Source organism: Tauraco erythrolophus, chromosome 1 (genome assembly GCF_009769465.1).
Source record: "Tauraco erythrolophus isolate bTauEry1 chromosome 1, bTauEry1.pri, whole genome shotgun sequence".
In the NCBI taxonomy this organism is placed as follows: Eukaryota; Metazoa; Chordata; class Aves; order Musophagiformes; family Musophagidae; genus Tauraco; species Tauraco erythrolophus.
The window spans coordinates 59,858,430-59,872,242 of NC_141465.1; the positions used below are offsets into that span (position 1 = coordinate 59,858,430).

Genomic DNA, 13,813 nt, shown 5'->3' on the forward strand with positions numbered 1-13,813 from the left:
CTTCTCTTACTGCAAAGCACGGTATATTCTCTTGTGCCAGTTTTCACATACTTAGTCTGGATGATCCATTTGTCTCTGGTAGACCAGATTATGGATATTAATACTAAAAGAAAGAAAAAAATTCAGATAAGCACAGGATATCTTTTCCTATTCTTTGTTATATTAATGTCCACATATCTATTGTGATAGAAATTTCTCAGCTGCGTGCTGTCCATACTGGGAAATAAGGACTGTCCTCCATAACTGGGACACCAAAACAGATATAAATTATCTCCGTAGGCATCCCTGAGTCACTTCTGACAGGGCAGAAACAAGAAGTTGGCCAGCTCTGAACGCTAACATGTAGAACTGGGCCAGTATGCGAATGGCACATGGCAGAAGATTCCAATGAGAAAACTGTTCTGTCCCAAGAATGCCAGTCTCCAAAAGCTTCGATTTTGATGCTTACGCAAAGGAGATGCACTTTTTAAATTCAGCAGTTGTGTGCTTTGGAGGGATACCTGCCCAAAGCAGAAATACAATGCTGATTCTTACTAAGAAGATCTCCACAGTTTCTATGAACAGAGCAGATCTGTATTTCCAGTGGTGGGGTAGGGGCCTCTTCTCAAAGAGGTCCGATCTAAGAATTCAAAGAAAGGAGGTTCCTAGATCATGCTCTGTGAGGCCAGAATAAAGCTGATTCCTTAAGGAAGCAGTTAAGATTGAGATTTGAACAGCACTTCCCCCCCCCCACTCTTCAAGAGTATTATGCTACAGTAACTTTCATGGACTACCTCCATAATATGGCTCTCCTAGGGAAATCTAGGTTATATGAATTAGTTTAACATGTGACAATTAAACTGTTGACTTTACGAGAGCCAGTAAGCTAAACTGAATTTCCTAGCTCAAACTATTTTGCTACTCTCTCTTTATCGTTACATTGGTCTAAGGATCATTTAAGTAGGTGGAAAAGAGCTTTGCAAGAGATTACTTGGTTCATAATTTCCACATTTAGAAAAGTTGATGAGGAGTTCATGAATTAATGACAGAAATTGACTCAAATAGGATTTATATTTGTTACAGTACTTCACCCTCTGATCCCCCAGCTGCAAGCCACATCTTCTGGAATATAGAGGCCAACCTGCTGCATGTCATTTCCAGAAGTCTTCATTAAGAAGATAGTGAGATGCTTCACAGAGGGTCCAAGTTTTACCAGACAAGAAGGAGAACAGGCAGGCAGTATGTGATGTGCTCACCAGGTAGAGATGACGAACAATTGAATCTGTTGTGGCCTTCCTATAAATTAGTGGGAAGCAACAAAGCTGTCCCTGAAACGCTTGAATGGTTCCGCAAAACCATGTCCAGCACTCTTAAACATCATCAAATGTAGCTTTATTGCTTCAAAAATGAAAAGAGCCTTTCATTAACCTAACTTGACCTTGATCAAAACAGAGATGGTTAAAAGTTGTACAGGTATTTCTGAAACAATATTGTACAAAGGTTGACCACAATTCTCATCCCAGTTACCACTACACTAAGAGGCAAGACTTCCTTTGGGAATCAAGGGATTGTATCAACTTGTCAAGCTGTCTATATTACCTTCAAAAAGAAACTGCAGTCTTCAGTTAATCTTCTGGAGAATGAGTAATACCAGCTTTCGACCATGCTCCTCAGCAGCAGCTGGGAATTGACAGAGGCCTTTCTCCCTGTCCCTCTCTGCCCCTTTTAATGGTCTCCCTGCTCCTTTCACTGAGGAGACTTATAAGGCCAGAAAACATTTATGTTGGAAATACTGTCCATTCAGCTTGTAACGCTGCCTGTTTATACTACCCCACTTCGTAAAAGCACAAAGAGGCGCTTACAGAGTCAGGTGCGGTTTATTTATACTGGCCTCACGCTGCCTGCGTGTTTCGGATATTCAAAGAGAGGAGTCAAGGCAAAGTCTGTTTGAACTTCGTTGCTCACGAGGGATCCAGAGTGGAGAGGCCAATCTTTTCCTTCCCCAAAACCTCCCATCCCAAGGCAGAAATGATCCATCTGCTGTTACATTTAGCCATTTCTTCACCTTGTATTAGGTTACATTTTGACTGCTGTACTCTGAAAGTGGGAGAGGGTGAAGACAATAGGCTATTGAAGCCTCTTCTCTGCGATTGTTACACGCATGAGCTGCCACTTGATTGTCACCCTGCTGTCCCCTCTGCTCACCTGCCACCAGCAGCTGCACGAGCGCACAATGCTCTGCATCGGTGGCTGGGAAGGGCAGCCCAGTGGCTGGAGCACAGCCGCTCGCAACAGCAGCTAAGGAAAGACAATTTGGTACCTTTCCAGCTGTACCAAGGAAAAATAACTTTCTGTTTCAGCTAACGCCACATTGATTGAGGGAAGGTGTAACCGCAATGGGTTATCTAAGGCAGAGAAGGACTTCAATTTCAAAACACTGGTATAAGTTTTCTGTTCTCAGTGGTTTGTTTGTTTGTTTTTTAAAAAAAAGAATGCCTTTTAAGAAAACATGAAAGAGACTACACATTTACACTAAAGGACAATAAAGGCAGATGAATAAAAGGATATAAACCAATAATGAGTACACTTCAGAAAGTAAAAACCTTCAAACACCCCAATCAGTCAAGTGAGGGTCAAGAAAGCCTTTTGACAGCATTAGCTCACAAGGAAGGGAGGGAAGAAAAATTGTATTTAAACAGTGCTGAATGAATTAATGAAGGAAAATACCTGGTGCAATTGCCTGCAACAATGCTAGCCTATACTTGGTGGCTCATCAAGTCCCTCTTTGAACCTTTTACCACACGGCATAGGCTTGTTAATGGCCCATTCCTCTCTGCATTTGGCCTTGCTCCATTTTGTTAGGGCCACAAGAGGGAATGGCAGTGACTTTATTATTCATCTGTTTCTTTGTGGGGAGTTCCAGTGTGCTACTATCTTGGGGAGAAGAAAAATAGGTATGTGAGAATACCCATTCTCCCCTGAAGTATCCATCCCCAAGTCTCCGGGATGTGGGCCTTTCCTGTCCTCTGCAGCAGTAAGGCCACAGTGACTCTCCAGATAGGAAATGACTCGCCATTTTAGCAGAGATTCCCAAAGGTTTCTCTGGCTTCTGTGGTGACTGAATTCTTTTACAAGTGGCAAAACAGAAGATCAAGAGAGAATGGATCCAAGAGGCATCTCCCACGCCTACTGGCAGGTATCACCTCCTCACTCTGTCTGACACACCTGGCATTGGTGTGGATGGGAGGAGGTGCCCAAGGCCTGGAGTCACGGACTGGGCTGTGGGAGCAGCTGGATTCTAGCTCTCCTGCCTGGCTCCCCTGGCTTCTCTCCCTCCACTGGAGGGAAGTGGGCAGGTGAGAAAGCAGCATGTGCTCCCTGCCCTGCTGTCACCTGCTTCCCAAACCTGCTGGTTCCTCTTCTGCTGGCAAGAGCATCAAGGTAACCACATGCAGAAAGGATCTCTTAGGAAAACCAGTCTGCTCAGAGCCAGGAAAGCTTCCAGGCAAGACAGTCCATAAGCACAGGAAAAAAAGTCAGGACTTTTGTTGTTTGTGTTTTGGTTTTTCGGTTGTTTTGTTTTGTGGTTTTGTTTTGTTTTTTTTTTTTTTCAATTTTAACATAAATTGCATTGGGTTTATGTGGTGGGGTTTTGGTAGCGGCAGAGGCTACAGGGATGGCTCCTATAAGGAGCTACGAGAAGCTTCCTCAGCTCCAAGTCAGACCCACCTCTGGCCAGGGCCAAGCCCATCAGTGTATTTGTGAATGACATATTTAAGAAGGGACAAAGAAACCTGTGCTATGTGGGACCTGCAGTGGAGAGAGGGGAGGCAAGGAGGACCTGGATCCCAGCTGCCCACGCTGGGCTGGCACCACTCAACTGGAAATGGCTGCAGTGGGACAGCTTGGAGCACTCCAAAGTGCCCCACTCCTGGGGCACCCACTGGGCAGAGCTCATCCTGCCAAGGTTCGTCAGGCCAGTCGGGCTCGGCGTGGCTGCAGTGGAGAGAAGACTGACAAACGGCTACGCAGACACCAAGGTTGGTGAAGATGGAGCAGGAGGAGGTGTGCCAGAGCTGGGATTCCCCTGCAGCCCGTGGTAAAACAGCAGGCGGCCCCCCTGCACCTCATGAGAGAAATGGTGGAGCAGAGACTCACCCGCAGCCCATGTAGGACCCCACGCTGGAGCAGGTGGCTGCACCATAAGAAGCTGTGACTCTGTGGGAAAAGCCCACGCTGGAGCAGTCTGATGGGTAAGGACTCACATTGGAGAAGTTTGTGGAGAACTGTCTCCTGTGGGAAGGGACCCCGTGTTGGAAGAGGAAGAGAATGTGGAGAGTCCTCTCCATGAAGAGGAAGGAGCAGCAGAAACAGTATGTGATGAACTGACCTGCAACCCCCATTCGCTGTCCCCCTGTGAGGACACGGTAGAGCCAGGAAGAAGTGAAGGGTGGGAGACCTTTTTTTTTTTAAAAAAACCCATCTGGCTTGTTCCTCATTATCCTCTCTGAATGCGATTGGTAATGGACTAAATTGACTTTGTCCCCAAGTAAAGTGTGTTTTGCCTGTGGCCATGGTTGGTGGGTAATGCTCCCCTGTTCCTATCTCAACCCTCCAGCCTTTATTATGTTTTTTCCTCTCCACCCCATCAGCGGGAAGGGGGAGGAGTGAGTGAGCAGCTGTATGATGCTTAGTTGCCACCTGAGGCTAAACCATGACACAAATCTTTTGGGTTTTTTTCACAACTCTGCTATCCTTAAAGGTGGAAAAGACACCAGGAACTACAAGCAGGCCTGAAAGGAAAAGTGCAACTGCAAAGATAACCTCCTTGAAAAGCAGATATACGCCTGAGACAGACCTAGGATTTACACATTGCATCTAGTTGCTTTGTTAAAAAAAACATCCAGAATCTTTACATTTTCCTCAAAGTTTTGCAAACGTGAGGCCTGGCTGCACTTGGGAGCAGAAGGTTCAGAAAATAAGGCATCCATGCCCCTGATGTCATTGTGTCAACAGATCTGGCTACCACCTCACATTAAGCCACTTACCATAATGGATCTGTGGATCTTACCAGAAAGAAAACAAATATTCCAAACATAAAATTAAACACAAACCCCACCTATACATGAGTGACCATTCTGATTTACAGAATTATACTCCAATGCTAAACTTGACTCAAAACAGAGGAAGAAGTGTAAAGCTTCATTATGAAACTCTCCATATATGTATACAGATATATCAAAAAAGCCTTTACTTATATTTTAAAATATAGCCTCATCTCCCCACTGTTCAGAAAAATTTTAGTTCCAAAACCCCTTAACTACAAATCTTAGACCATCCTATACAAACAATGCAATGGACGGTTTGTTGTTTGTTTTTTTTTTTTTAAATAAATACAGAGAAGTTACATCAGTAACCCTTTCCAGCAGGTCACTCAGATACCGTAACAACACCAAGAAGTGACTGCTGAGTAAATGGAGGGAGAAAATGATTAATTAATGGAACGTAATAAGCTGGACTCTCTCCCAGTCCTCTCAGACTGTGCAGACTCATCAGAATAAAGTCCGGTATTAAACCAGACAGATACCTTAAATCATGAGAACGTAAAAAGGCAGAGGAGGGAACAAGAAGAGTCTACCATACAAAAAAAAGCAGCAGAAATCAGGTTTTACCTCTGGAATCCAGAGAGCACAGCTCACATGTGCCCACTTGGTCCCTGTCCTGGTAGCCTTCATGGCACCCCCTCTTTTAGGACACAGGAGGCACTGAGGATGTATTCCCAGGACGCAGGTGCGACACAGCCAGCTCCCTTCAGGTACTTTTAAGATTCCATAACATGCCTTGGAGGAAAACAGATATCGAGGTCATTGCAGTGATATTATTTCACACACAAGCATTAATATTCACACAGAGCAAAGTATAGTATTTCAAATAGTAAAGGTACGGTTTGGCCTTCACTTAATCCTTCTCTAATTTCTTTACTTTAAAATGAGCCAAGTGATCAAAGAGAAAAACAATCTCTAAAGCAGTCCTTTTATGCCAGTTTCTTTTTAAAATGTGTGCTGGTATTATTTGTTTATAGTGTAAAACATACTCATTGTGACTGCACAACACCATGGGTGTTAAGAACCTTTGTCTTTGCTTTTAGTGACTTTTACACTTCTGAAGCAAAAAAAGGTAGAGTTTTTAAAAATTAGCTTCTGCATCTAATCCTTTTTAAAAATCACAATTTCCTACCACTAATAACTTTACACTCTAACGTAATTCTATTTAGATGTGAAGGGATATGAACAGTTTGACTGAAGACTGTTTCCTGCATCATTAAATTACCTTTGTGGTTACAGTTCTGTGAATTGTTTGTTACTTTAAATATTTATATAATATTGCAACAAAAATTACAGCATATACTGAAATTACGAGATGCTGGGGTTTATGCCTGTTTCCTGAGTATTGCACTGAACTTCTTGGAAAACGAGAAACTCTTAAGTTTTGCTAGGTTTGAGAATCAAAATAAAAAAGGAAAAAGAAAAGAAAAAAATTAGTCTGCTTTCCGATTCAAATTCCTGGCAGTCCTTAACGGCTAACTACACATGTATCTAGATATATCCTGCTGTGCATACACACATGTGTATTAGGCTGAGTATCTGACACCACTGGCTGCCACGAAGGTCTAATTCCACTTCACTGCTCCAAACAAAAGCTTTATCAAAAGGGTGGCTTTCAGGGGAAACGCCACCATTCCTAACACTGTCTCTAGGAACAGTAACATTGAAAGCCTCCACAGAACAGGATCATTAGCTGTAAACAGTCTCTCAGGTTCAAATCTAGTATAAATTACCTGTGCTTGCCTTCCCAGCCTTCTGATAGTAAGATCTCAGTATTTAATGCAAAGTGACATCATACAACATTGCACATTTATGTCAGGCACATTTATGGAGAGCGAGACTTTCCTGAATTAAATCCTGCATTATGGAAATGCTGAGACTAACCTAAATGCTATTTCGATGTGATGGCTGTTGTAAAAACCCAACAGGGGGAGCTGTAATCCAAATTTTACAAGTGATTTTTTTTTTTTTTTCTGATGTGGCACATTCCCACCAGCTTGCTTTCTATTACTAAAGCAGAAGTGGCATTACACCCAAGATCACATTTAGGGAGTTGGAAATGGACTGAAACTATTTTCTAATTTAATCCAACTAACAAGCGGAGAAGGCCTAGACTACTAAATCAGTAATTTCACAATGTGTTTGAGCCAGCACGAGAGGGCACCGTGAAGGAGGAAATCTCTCACACTTCTCCTCACTCCCACCTCCAAACTGTGCGATGACAAACAGACCTGAGGCTACTTGGTGAACTAGGGCCAATACAGATTAAAAATAATTTTTTTGTTTTTTGGTTGTTGTTTTGTTGTTAGGATTTAATTCTAGCTCAGACATGCTCCCCAGTTTATTTGGAGCAGATCTGGCATGGGGAAGGGTCAGGAGCAAGGAGGCAGCAGGCCATCAGCTCAAGTTCAGTTGTCAGCAGGCAATCAGGAGCCTCTGACTGCAAATTCAAATACAAAAAGGAAGCCTACAGGAGGTGGAAGCAGGGTCAGGTGGCCTGGGAGGAATACAGAGAAATTGTCCGAGCAATCAGGGGTCACATTAGGAAAGCTAAAACCCTGATAGAATTAGATCTGTGCAGGGACATCGAGGGCAACAGGAAAAGCTTCTAAAGGGATGTCAGTGATAAAAGGAAAACTAGGGAAAATGTGAGCTCTCTCCAGAAGGAAATGGAACACCTGATTACCCATGATATGGAGAAGGTTGAGGTACCCAATGACTTCTTTACCTCAGTCTTCACTGACAAATGCTCTAGTTGCACTGCCCAAGTTGCGAAAGGCCACAATAGGGACTGGAAGAATGAAGAATCACCCACCGTGTAAGGTTCGAGACCTTCTAAGGAACCTGAAGGTGCACAAGTCCATGGGACCTGATGAGATGCAACCACAGGTCCTGTGGGAACTGGCAGATGAAGTTGCTAAGCCACTGTCCATTATATTTGAGAAGTCATGTCAGTCCAGTGAATTTCCCACTGACTGGAAAAGGGGAAACATAGCCCTCATCTCTAAAAAGTGAAAAAAAGAAGACCCAGGGAACTACGGGCCAGTCAGTCTCACCTCTGTGCCTGGCAAGATCATGGCACAGATCCTTCTGTCAACTATGCTAAGGCACACATGGAAAAAATAAAGGTGGAACATAGCTTCACTAAGGGTAAAATGTGCCTGATAAAGATGGTGGCCCTTTATGATGGGATTACAGCATTGGTGGACAAGGGAAGAGCAACTGACATCGTCTACCTGGACTTGTCTAAAGCATTTGACACTGTCCCGCACAATATCCTTGTCTCTAAATTAGAGACATAGATTCAATGGATGGATCACTTGGTGGATAAGGAATTGGCTGGATGATCACACTCAAAAGAATTGCAGTCAACAGTGCAACGTCCAAGTGGAGGCCAGTGACAAGTGGTGTTCCTCAGGGGTCAGTACTGGGACCAACGCTGTTTAACGACTTTGTTGGCAACATGGACAGTGGGATCGAGTGCACCCTCAGCAAGTTTGCTGACAACACCAAGCTGTGTGGTGTTGTGGACACGCTGGAGGGAAGGGATGCCATCCAGAAGGACCTTGACAGGCTAGAGAGGTGGGCCTGTGAGAATCTAATGAAGTTCAACAAGGCCAAGTGCAAGGTCCTGCACATGGGTCGGGGCAATCCCAAGCACAAGTACAGGCTGGGTGGAGAATGGATTGCGAGCAGCCCTGAGGAAAAGGACTTGGGAGTGCTGGTGGATGAGAAGCTCAACATGAGCCAGTAATGTGTGCTGTCAGCCCAGAAAGCCAATCGTACCCTGGGCTGCATCCAAAGAAGCGTGACCAGCAGGTCGAGGGAAGTGATTCTGCCCCTCTAACTCTGCTCTCATGAGACCCTGTCTGGAATACTGCATTCAGCTCTGGAGTCCCCAACACAAGAAGGACATGGAGCTGCTGGAGCGAGTCCAGAGGAGGGCCACGAAGATGATCCAGGAGCTGGAGCACCTCTGCTATGAAGACAGGCTGAGAGAGTTGGGGTTGTTCAGCCTGGAGAAGAGAAGACTGCAGGGAGATCTTCTAGCAACCTTCCAGCACCTAAAGGGGGCCTACAGGAAAGCTGGAGAGGGACTTTTTCCAAGGGCGTGTAGTGATAGGACAAGGGGCAATGGCTTTAAACTGAAAGAGAGTAGATTTCAATTACATCTAAAGAAGAAATTCTTCGCCCAGAGTGGTGAAGCACTGGCGTAGGTTTGCCCAGAGAAGATGTGGCTGCCGCATTCCTGGAAGTGTTCAACACCAGGTTAGATGGTGCTTTGAGCAACTTGGTGTAGAGGAGGGTGTCCCTGCCCATGGCAGAGGGGCTGAAACTAGATGATCTTTAAGGTCTCTTTCAATCCAAACCCTTCTACGATTCTATGAAATTCATCGTTACTTTTGAACGGGCACCAGCAGAGGCTGAAGCACGCAGCCCAGCTGCTGGCTGTATTCCTGTCACTGGCCGTGTTACCAGCACTCAGGCTCACGTGGCTGCTTCACGCTGTGAATCAGATCAGGAAAGTGGCCGGGCTGGAGGCCAGCCCACTGTGAGCAAAGAGATGACAAGTCCTTTTTCACCAATATACATTTTCTGAGTATTACTTGCAGTCGGTACAAAAATACATCTTAAGAAAACCTTTTTAGCCTCTAGCCTCTTTTCATTTTATAGCAAAATCCCCTTTCAGAACAGGACGCACAGGAACCACAGGATTCATATCCCTTTTTTGATTATAAGGATACCTCTGCCTGACTACACACTGAGCTCAGTCAGTGTAAATTCTTGGCTACATGTGAAACACTATAAACTTGAGCAATATTCAGACTGAGAGCACCGTTATTGCAGGTGCTTGTGCTTTCTAAAAAAGATCAGTCTGTTAAAGTGCCTGTCTGTGGTTTCAGATGGCTAAATTTGGACAGCCCATGTCTGGCCAATTAACTAGTCAGTCAAGGAGGAAAAACCCCAGCTCTCAAACAAATGATCTTTAGATTCTTCACATATAGGCAAGCCAGCATTTCCTGTCCTGTGTATCTTCAAAAGCAGGTTTAATAATAGGGGAAAAATTGTTTACAGTCACAGAGGAAGTACCTGCAAGTCCCAGGAGCACACTTTGCGTTCCTATTAGACTGCAGATGTCCACATACTTACCACGCTAGGTACTGTAACTGTCAGGGTGCAAAAATTCAACTTAGTATTGCACCACCCTTCATACCTAGAAAATCACAAAGCCCTTCAATTAACATTTAATACCAGTTCAAATTCCAAAAACTTGCCAAGGTAAACTAAGACCCACAGGACAGCATCAGCATTTCTGTAGGCACTAACCTGATGGACACAGATATTACACTTGTCACAAAAAACCATGTCATTCCCATCTTCACTGTCAGGGGACCGGCACACATCACAGATGACATCTTCATCATATTCAATACCCAATCCTTCTTCAGTCTCAATAGCGTGATTCATGTTCTCATGACAGTGCCGTTCCAGTACTTCAATTGTCTTTTCCATTGTGTTTTCATCCAGGGGTCCACATCCTGCAATGCAGAATAAGGAAGGGGAATTAGAGGACAGTCAAGTGCCCCTGACTGTGTCCCAGATGCAGGAAAAGAGAAAGACAACTTCTAGCAACTAAAGCAGTAGACATAGCATCTTCTCTCCCATCATGCATTCTAAAAATAAAATAAAAATAGAAAACTTTTTTATACTTACTGGCTAACTGTAGCATTATTTTATAAATACAAGTAGAACTACTACTGGAGTAAAAGTTTAAGTTGTTTGTAAAACACAAGACTGCACCTTGAAGAAAACACTACAGCATAAAAAGACAGACAGCACTTTCTGTAACTGCTAGCTGCACCCGTACAACCCTCCCTCCACCTTCATCACTTTAAAAGACATTAATGACATCCAAAAATCACTCAACAATGTTCTTTCAAAATTACACCCAATGTTCTTCTGAAGACTAACTCCCTAGGAAATAAAATTTATCAAGTAGATCTTATAAGTTGCCACCACTCAGTACCATCCAGTACACTACTTGAGTGATCAGTGTGATGGATATAAAAAGTGCTTTTATTGTTCTGTGGTGGTTTTTTTTAAATAAAATAATAGATATATATACACTGTCAGCAATCATAGAATGGTTAGGGTTGGAATTATTTGTTCACTTGAACACTACACATGCTATATACGCTTACCACTAATCAAACTTAGCGTAAGCAAAACCACTTAAAAAGGATTTGTTATGAGACTGGTCCTCAGCTTGCAGCTTCAGGACATACGCTGCATAAGAAATCCTACGATTTTCACAGCTACAAGAAATCTCCAAACTGCATCCTCTCAAAATCTCCAGTCAAAAATGGCGATGCTGCCCATAGTTCAGTATTTACTCAGACCTTCAACGGGTGGGAAGTTCATGTAATGTTAATATCAGAGGCTAACGTTTTAACTGCTGGACTATGCACAAGAATATGGCTACTACTTTTGATTCCTCGTTGCAACCGATAAACAGGGAGATGGAAAAGATAAATGACTGATGCAAAGTACCTTCTGCTATTAAACCGTTCTCTCCAATGCCCAGATATTTTCTTACTACCTGAATTAAAGGAATTACAGAATCATTGAGGTGGGAAGGGACTTTCAGAGGGCTCCAGCTCAGTCTGTGGCTACAGCAGAGCCAACAGTGAATCCAGATAAGGTTGCTGCTCAAGAGATATGTCTAGTTCAATCTTGAAAATCTCCATGGATGGAGATCTGCCCCACAGAAAAGCTTTGGTTTAGCTAACAGCATCCCTGTATGCCTGGAAAGCTTGTCCTTGCTTCTACCTCTTACATACATTGTTTGGCACTGGAGCTTAGTCATGAGTTCCCTCCTTCACCAAGCCAGTCTCCTAACACATCTACTTGCTTTCCTGAACGTCTGGATGGATCTTTCTTGTGCTTGGAGAAGACTGTCCTTAAAGTCCTGCTAGCTCTCTTCAGCATTTCCACTCTTCAGAGCTGCCTCCCAGATCCCACCTACCAGCTAACCGAGTAAGTAGAAACCTGCTGTCCTGAAGTCCAGGACTAGAAGGCTAGCTCCTTTCCTCGCTCCCCTCAGGATCTCAGTCACCACTACTTCACAGCTACTAAAGCCAATGCCACCATCAGCTATCATGGCCCTACAGGTTCTTCCTTGTCTGTGAACAGCAAATCCAGGAGATATTTGGTATTTCCCTTTTTTGCCCACCTGTCCTTCCTAAAGGACCTGTGATCATCCATGGAAGAATGCCAGGCACATAGGCTATTCCACCACAACTCAGTTATTCCAGTGATAATTCCAAGATTATTTTCCACAGCTTGTTCCCCCTCATAGCCCTCTAGACCCACAGCTTGCATGGAAAAGAGAAAGTCTACTTAGTTGATTTTAAATGGGCTAACATGTGTGAAACTTAATGACTCTGTTAAGAACCCAGCATGCAAGCTTCTCCGAACTCTGAATTTGTAGCAATAATATGTTAAAGTCTAAGAAATGGAAACATCTGCTTTTCCTACATAAAATTTTTAACTTTTGAAGTCGTAAAATTAATTCCACGTGGTGTGGGCCTTTTCTCTCCTGTCTCAGTCTGCAGAAGTTGCATATGATTTTGGATGTGAAGAAGTTTTTAGGCACAACAGGTAAAACATAAAACATTAACAGATTGAGCAAGGCATTAGTTTAAGCATTTTTACATTCTGTTTTTCTTAGCATTTCAATTCGATTCTCATTCAGTGATCTTTAAGAGATCTCACACAGTACACTATGGCTCAAACAGCAGAAATGAACTGCTGCTTTTAAAATCAGAACGTGTTGTGAAATTACCCATTTCTGTAAGCTCTTCATTCAGCTCCTGAAGCCAAAAGATGTCCATGTCATCCAAGTCATAGCGACACACAGATTCTGCCAATTCCAAGATGTTGATGTAACCTGGTTCTGTGGGCTCTTGGCTGGAACAGTGGATGTATTTCCTGGGTCGTGTATACAGTACTTCTTTCACCTTTTCTGCTACAACCCTAGAGTGAAAGTAAAAAAAGAAATAGAGAGCCACAGCTTTTTAAGTCCTTGCAAGACATGAAGTATTTGCTATTGCATGCAAAGAAACCTAGTGTTTTACAGATTTTAAACTAGCCGTTAAGTACAGCCAGCCTAGGGAGACAGGATTCTGTAAATGTCATTTCTTCACACAAAATGTGCTAAGGTTTGCTACGTATACAGAATCCTTTTTAAAATGTAAGCCTGTGCATACGATTTGCAATTTAACAAATGCTACTAGTGCGATGATGCAAGTGTTTTTGAAACCCGCAGAAAGTATCATGCACAAAAATCCCTACAATCTTTGATCTATATTCTTCTTAAATGATAGAAGGAAATCTTGTCAACTGATTTCTTGAAAATATCAGCTTTTTCAGAAAAGCTTGATTTATTCTACTGTGTGGGAAGACGGGAGGAGAAATGCTTGTTCTTTATTTGGGATAAACAGTCTACCCTTATTTTGCAAATGACACTTTATCCATGTTACAAATGTATTGGTTTTGTTATGTAAGAACCATTCTGATGCCAAGCAAAAACGTAAAGGGGAAAAACAGCTAAAAATCATCCAGGAAGCAAGGGAGAAAAATATTGGTGTTTTCAATCTTTCAATTATTTTAAGAGATAAAACTCAGTGTTTTATTAGTGAGCTAGCCTATGGGAATGGAAAGACTGA

The 13,813-nt window shown here is 43.1% G+C and overlaps 1 protein-coding gene across 1 annotated transcript in view; it reads right to left on the reverse strand.

Moving 5' to 3' along the window:
• JADE3 (jade family PHD finger 3) overlaps positions 1-13,813 on the reverse strand; it is a 36,396-nt gene that overhangs the window by 9,704 nt on the left and 12,879 nt on the right. Inside the window, exons 4-6 of the mRNA XM_009978486.2 lie at positions 12,931-13,121; positions 10,413-10,624; positions 5,652-5,819 (exon numbers count right to left, since the gene is read on the reverse strand). Of these exons, the coding sequence (XP_009976788.2) occupies positions 5,652-5,819; positions 10,413-10,624; positions 12,931-13,121 (571 nt within the window). The remainder of the gene's footprint in view (positions 1-5,651; positions 5,820-10,412; positions 10,625-12,930; positions 13,122-13,813) is intronic.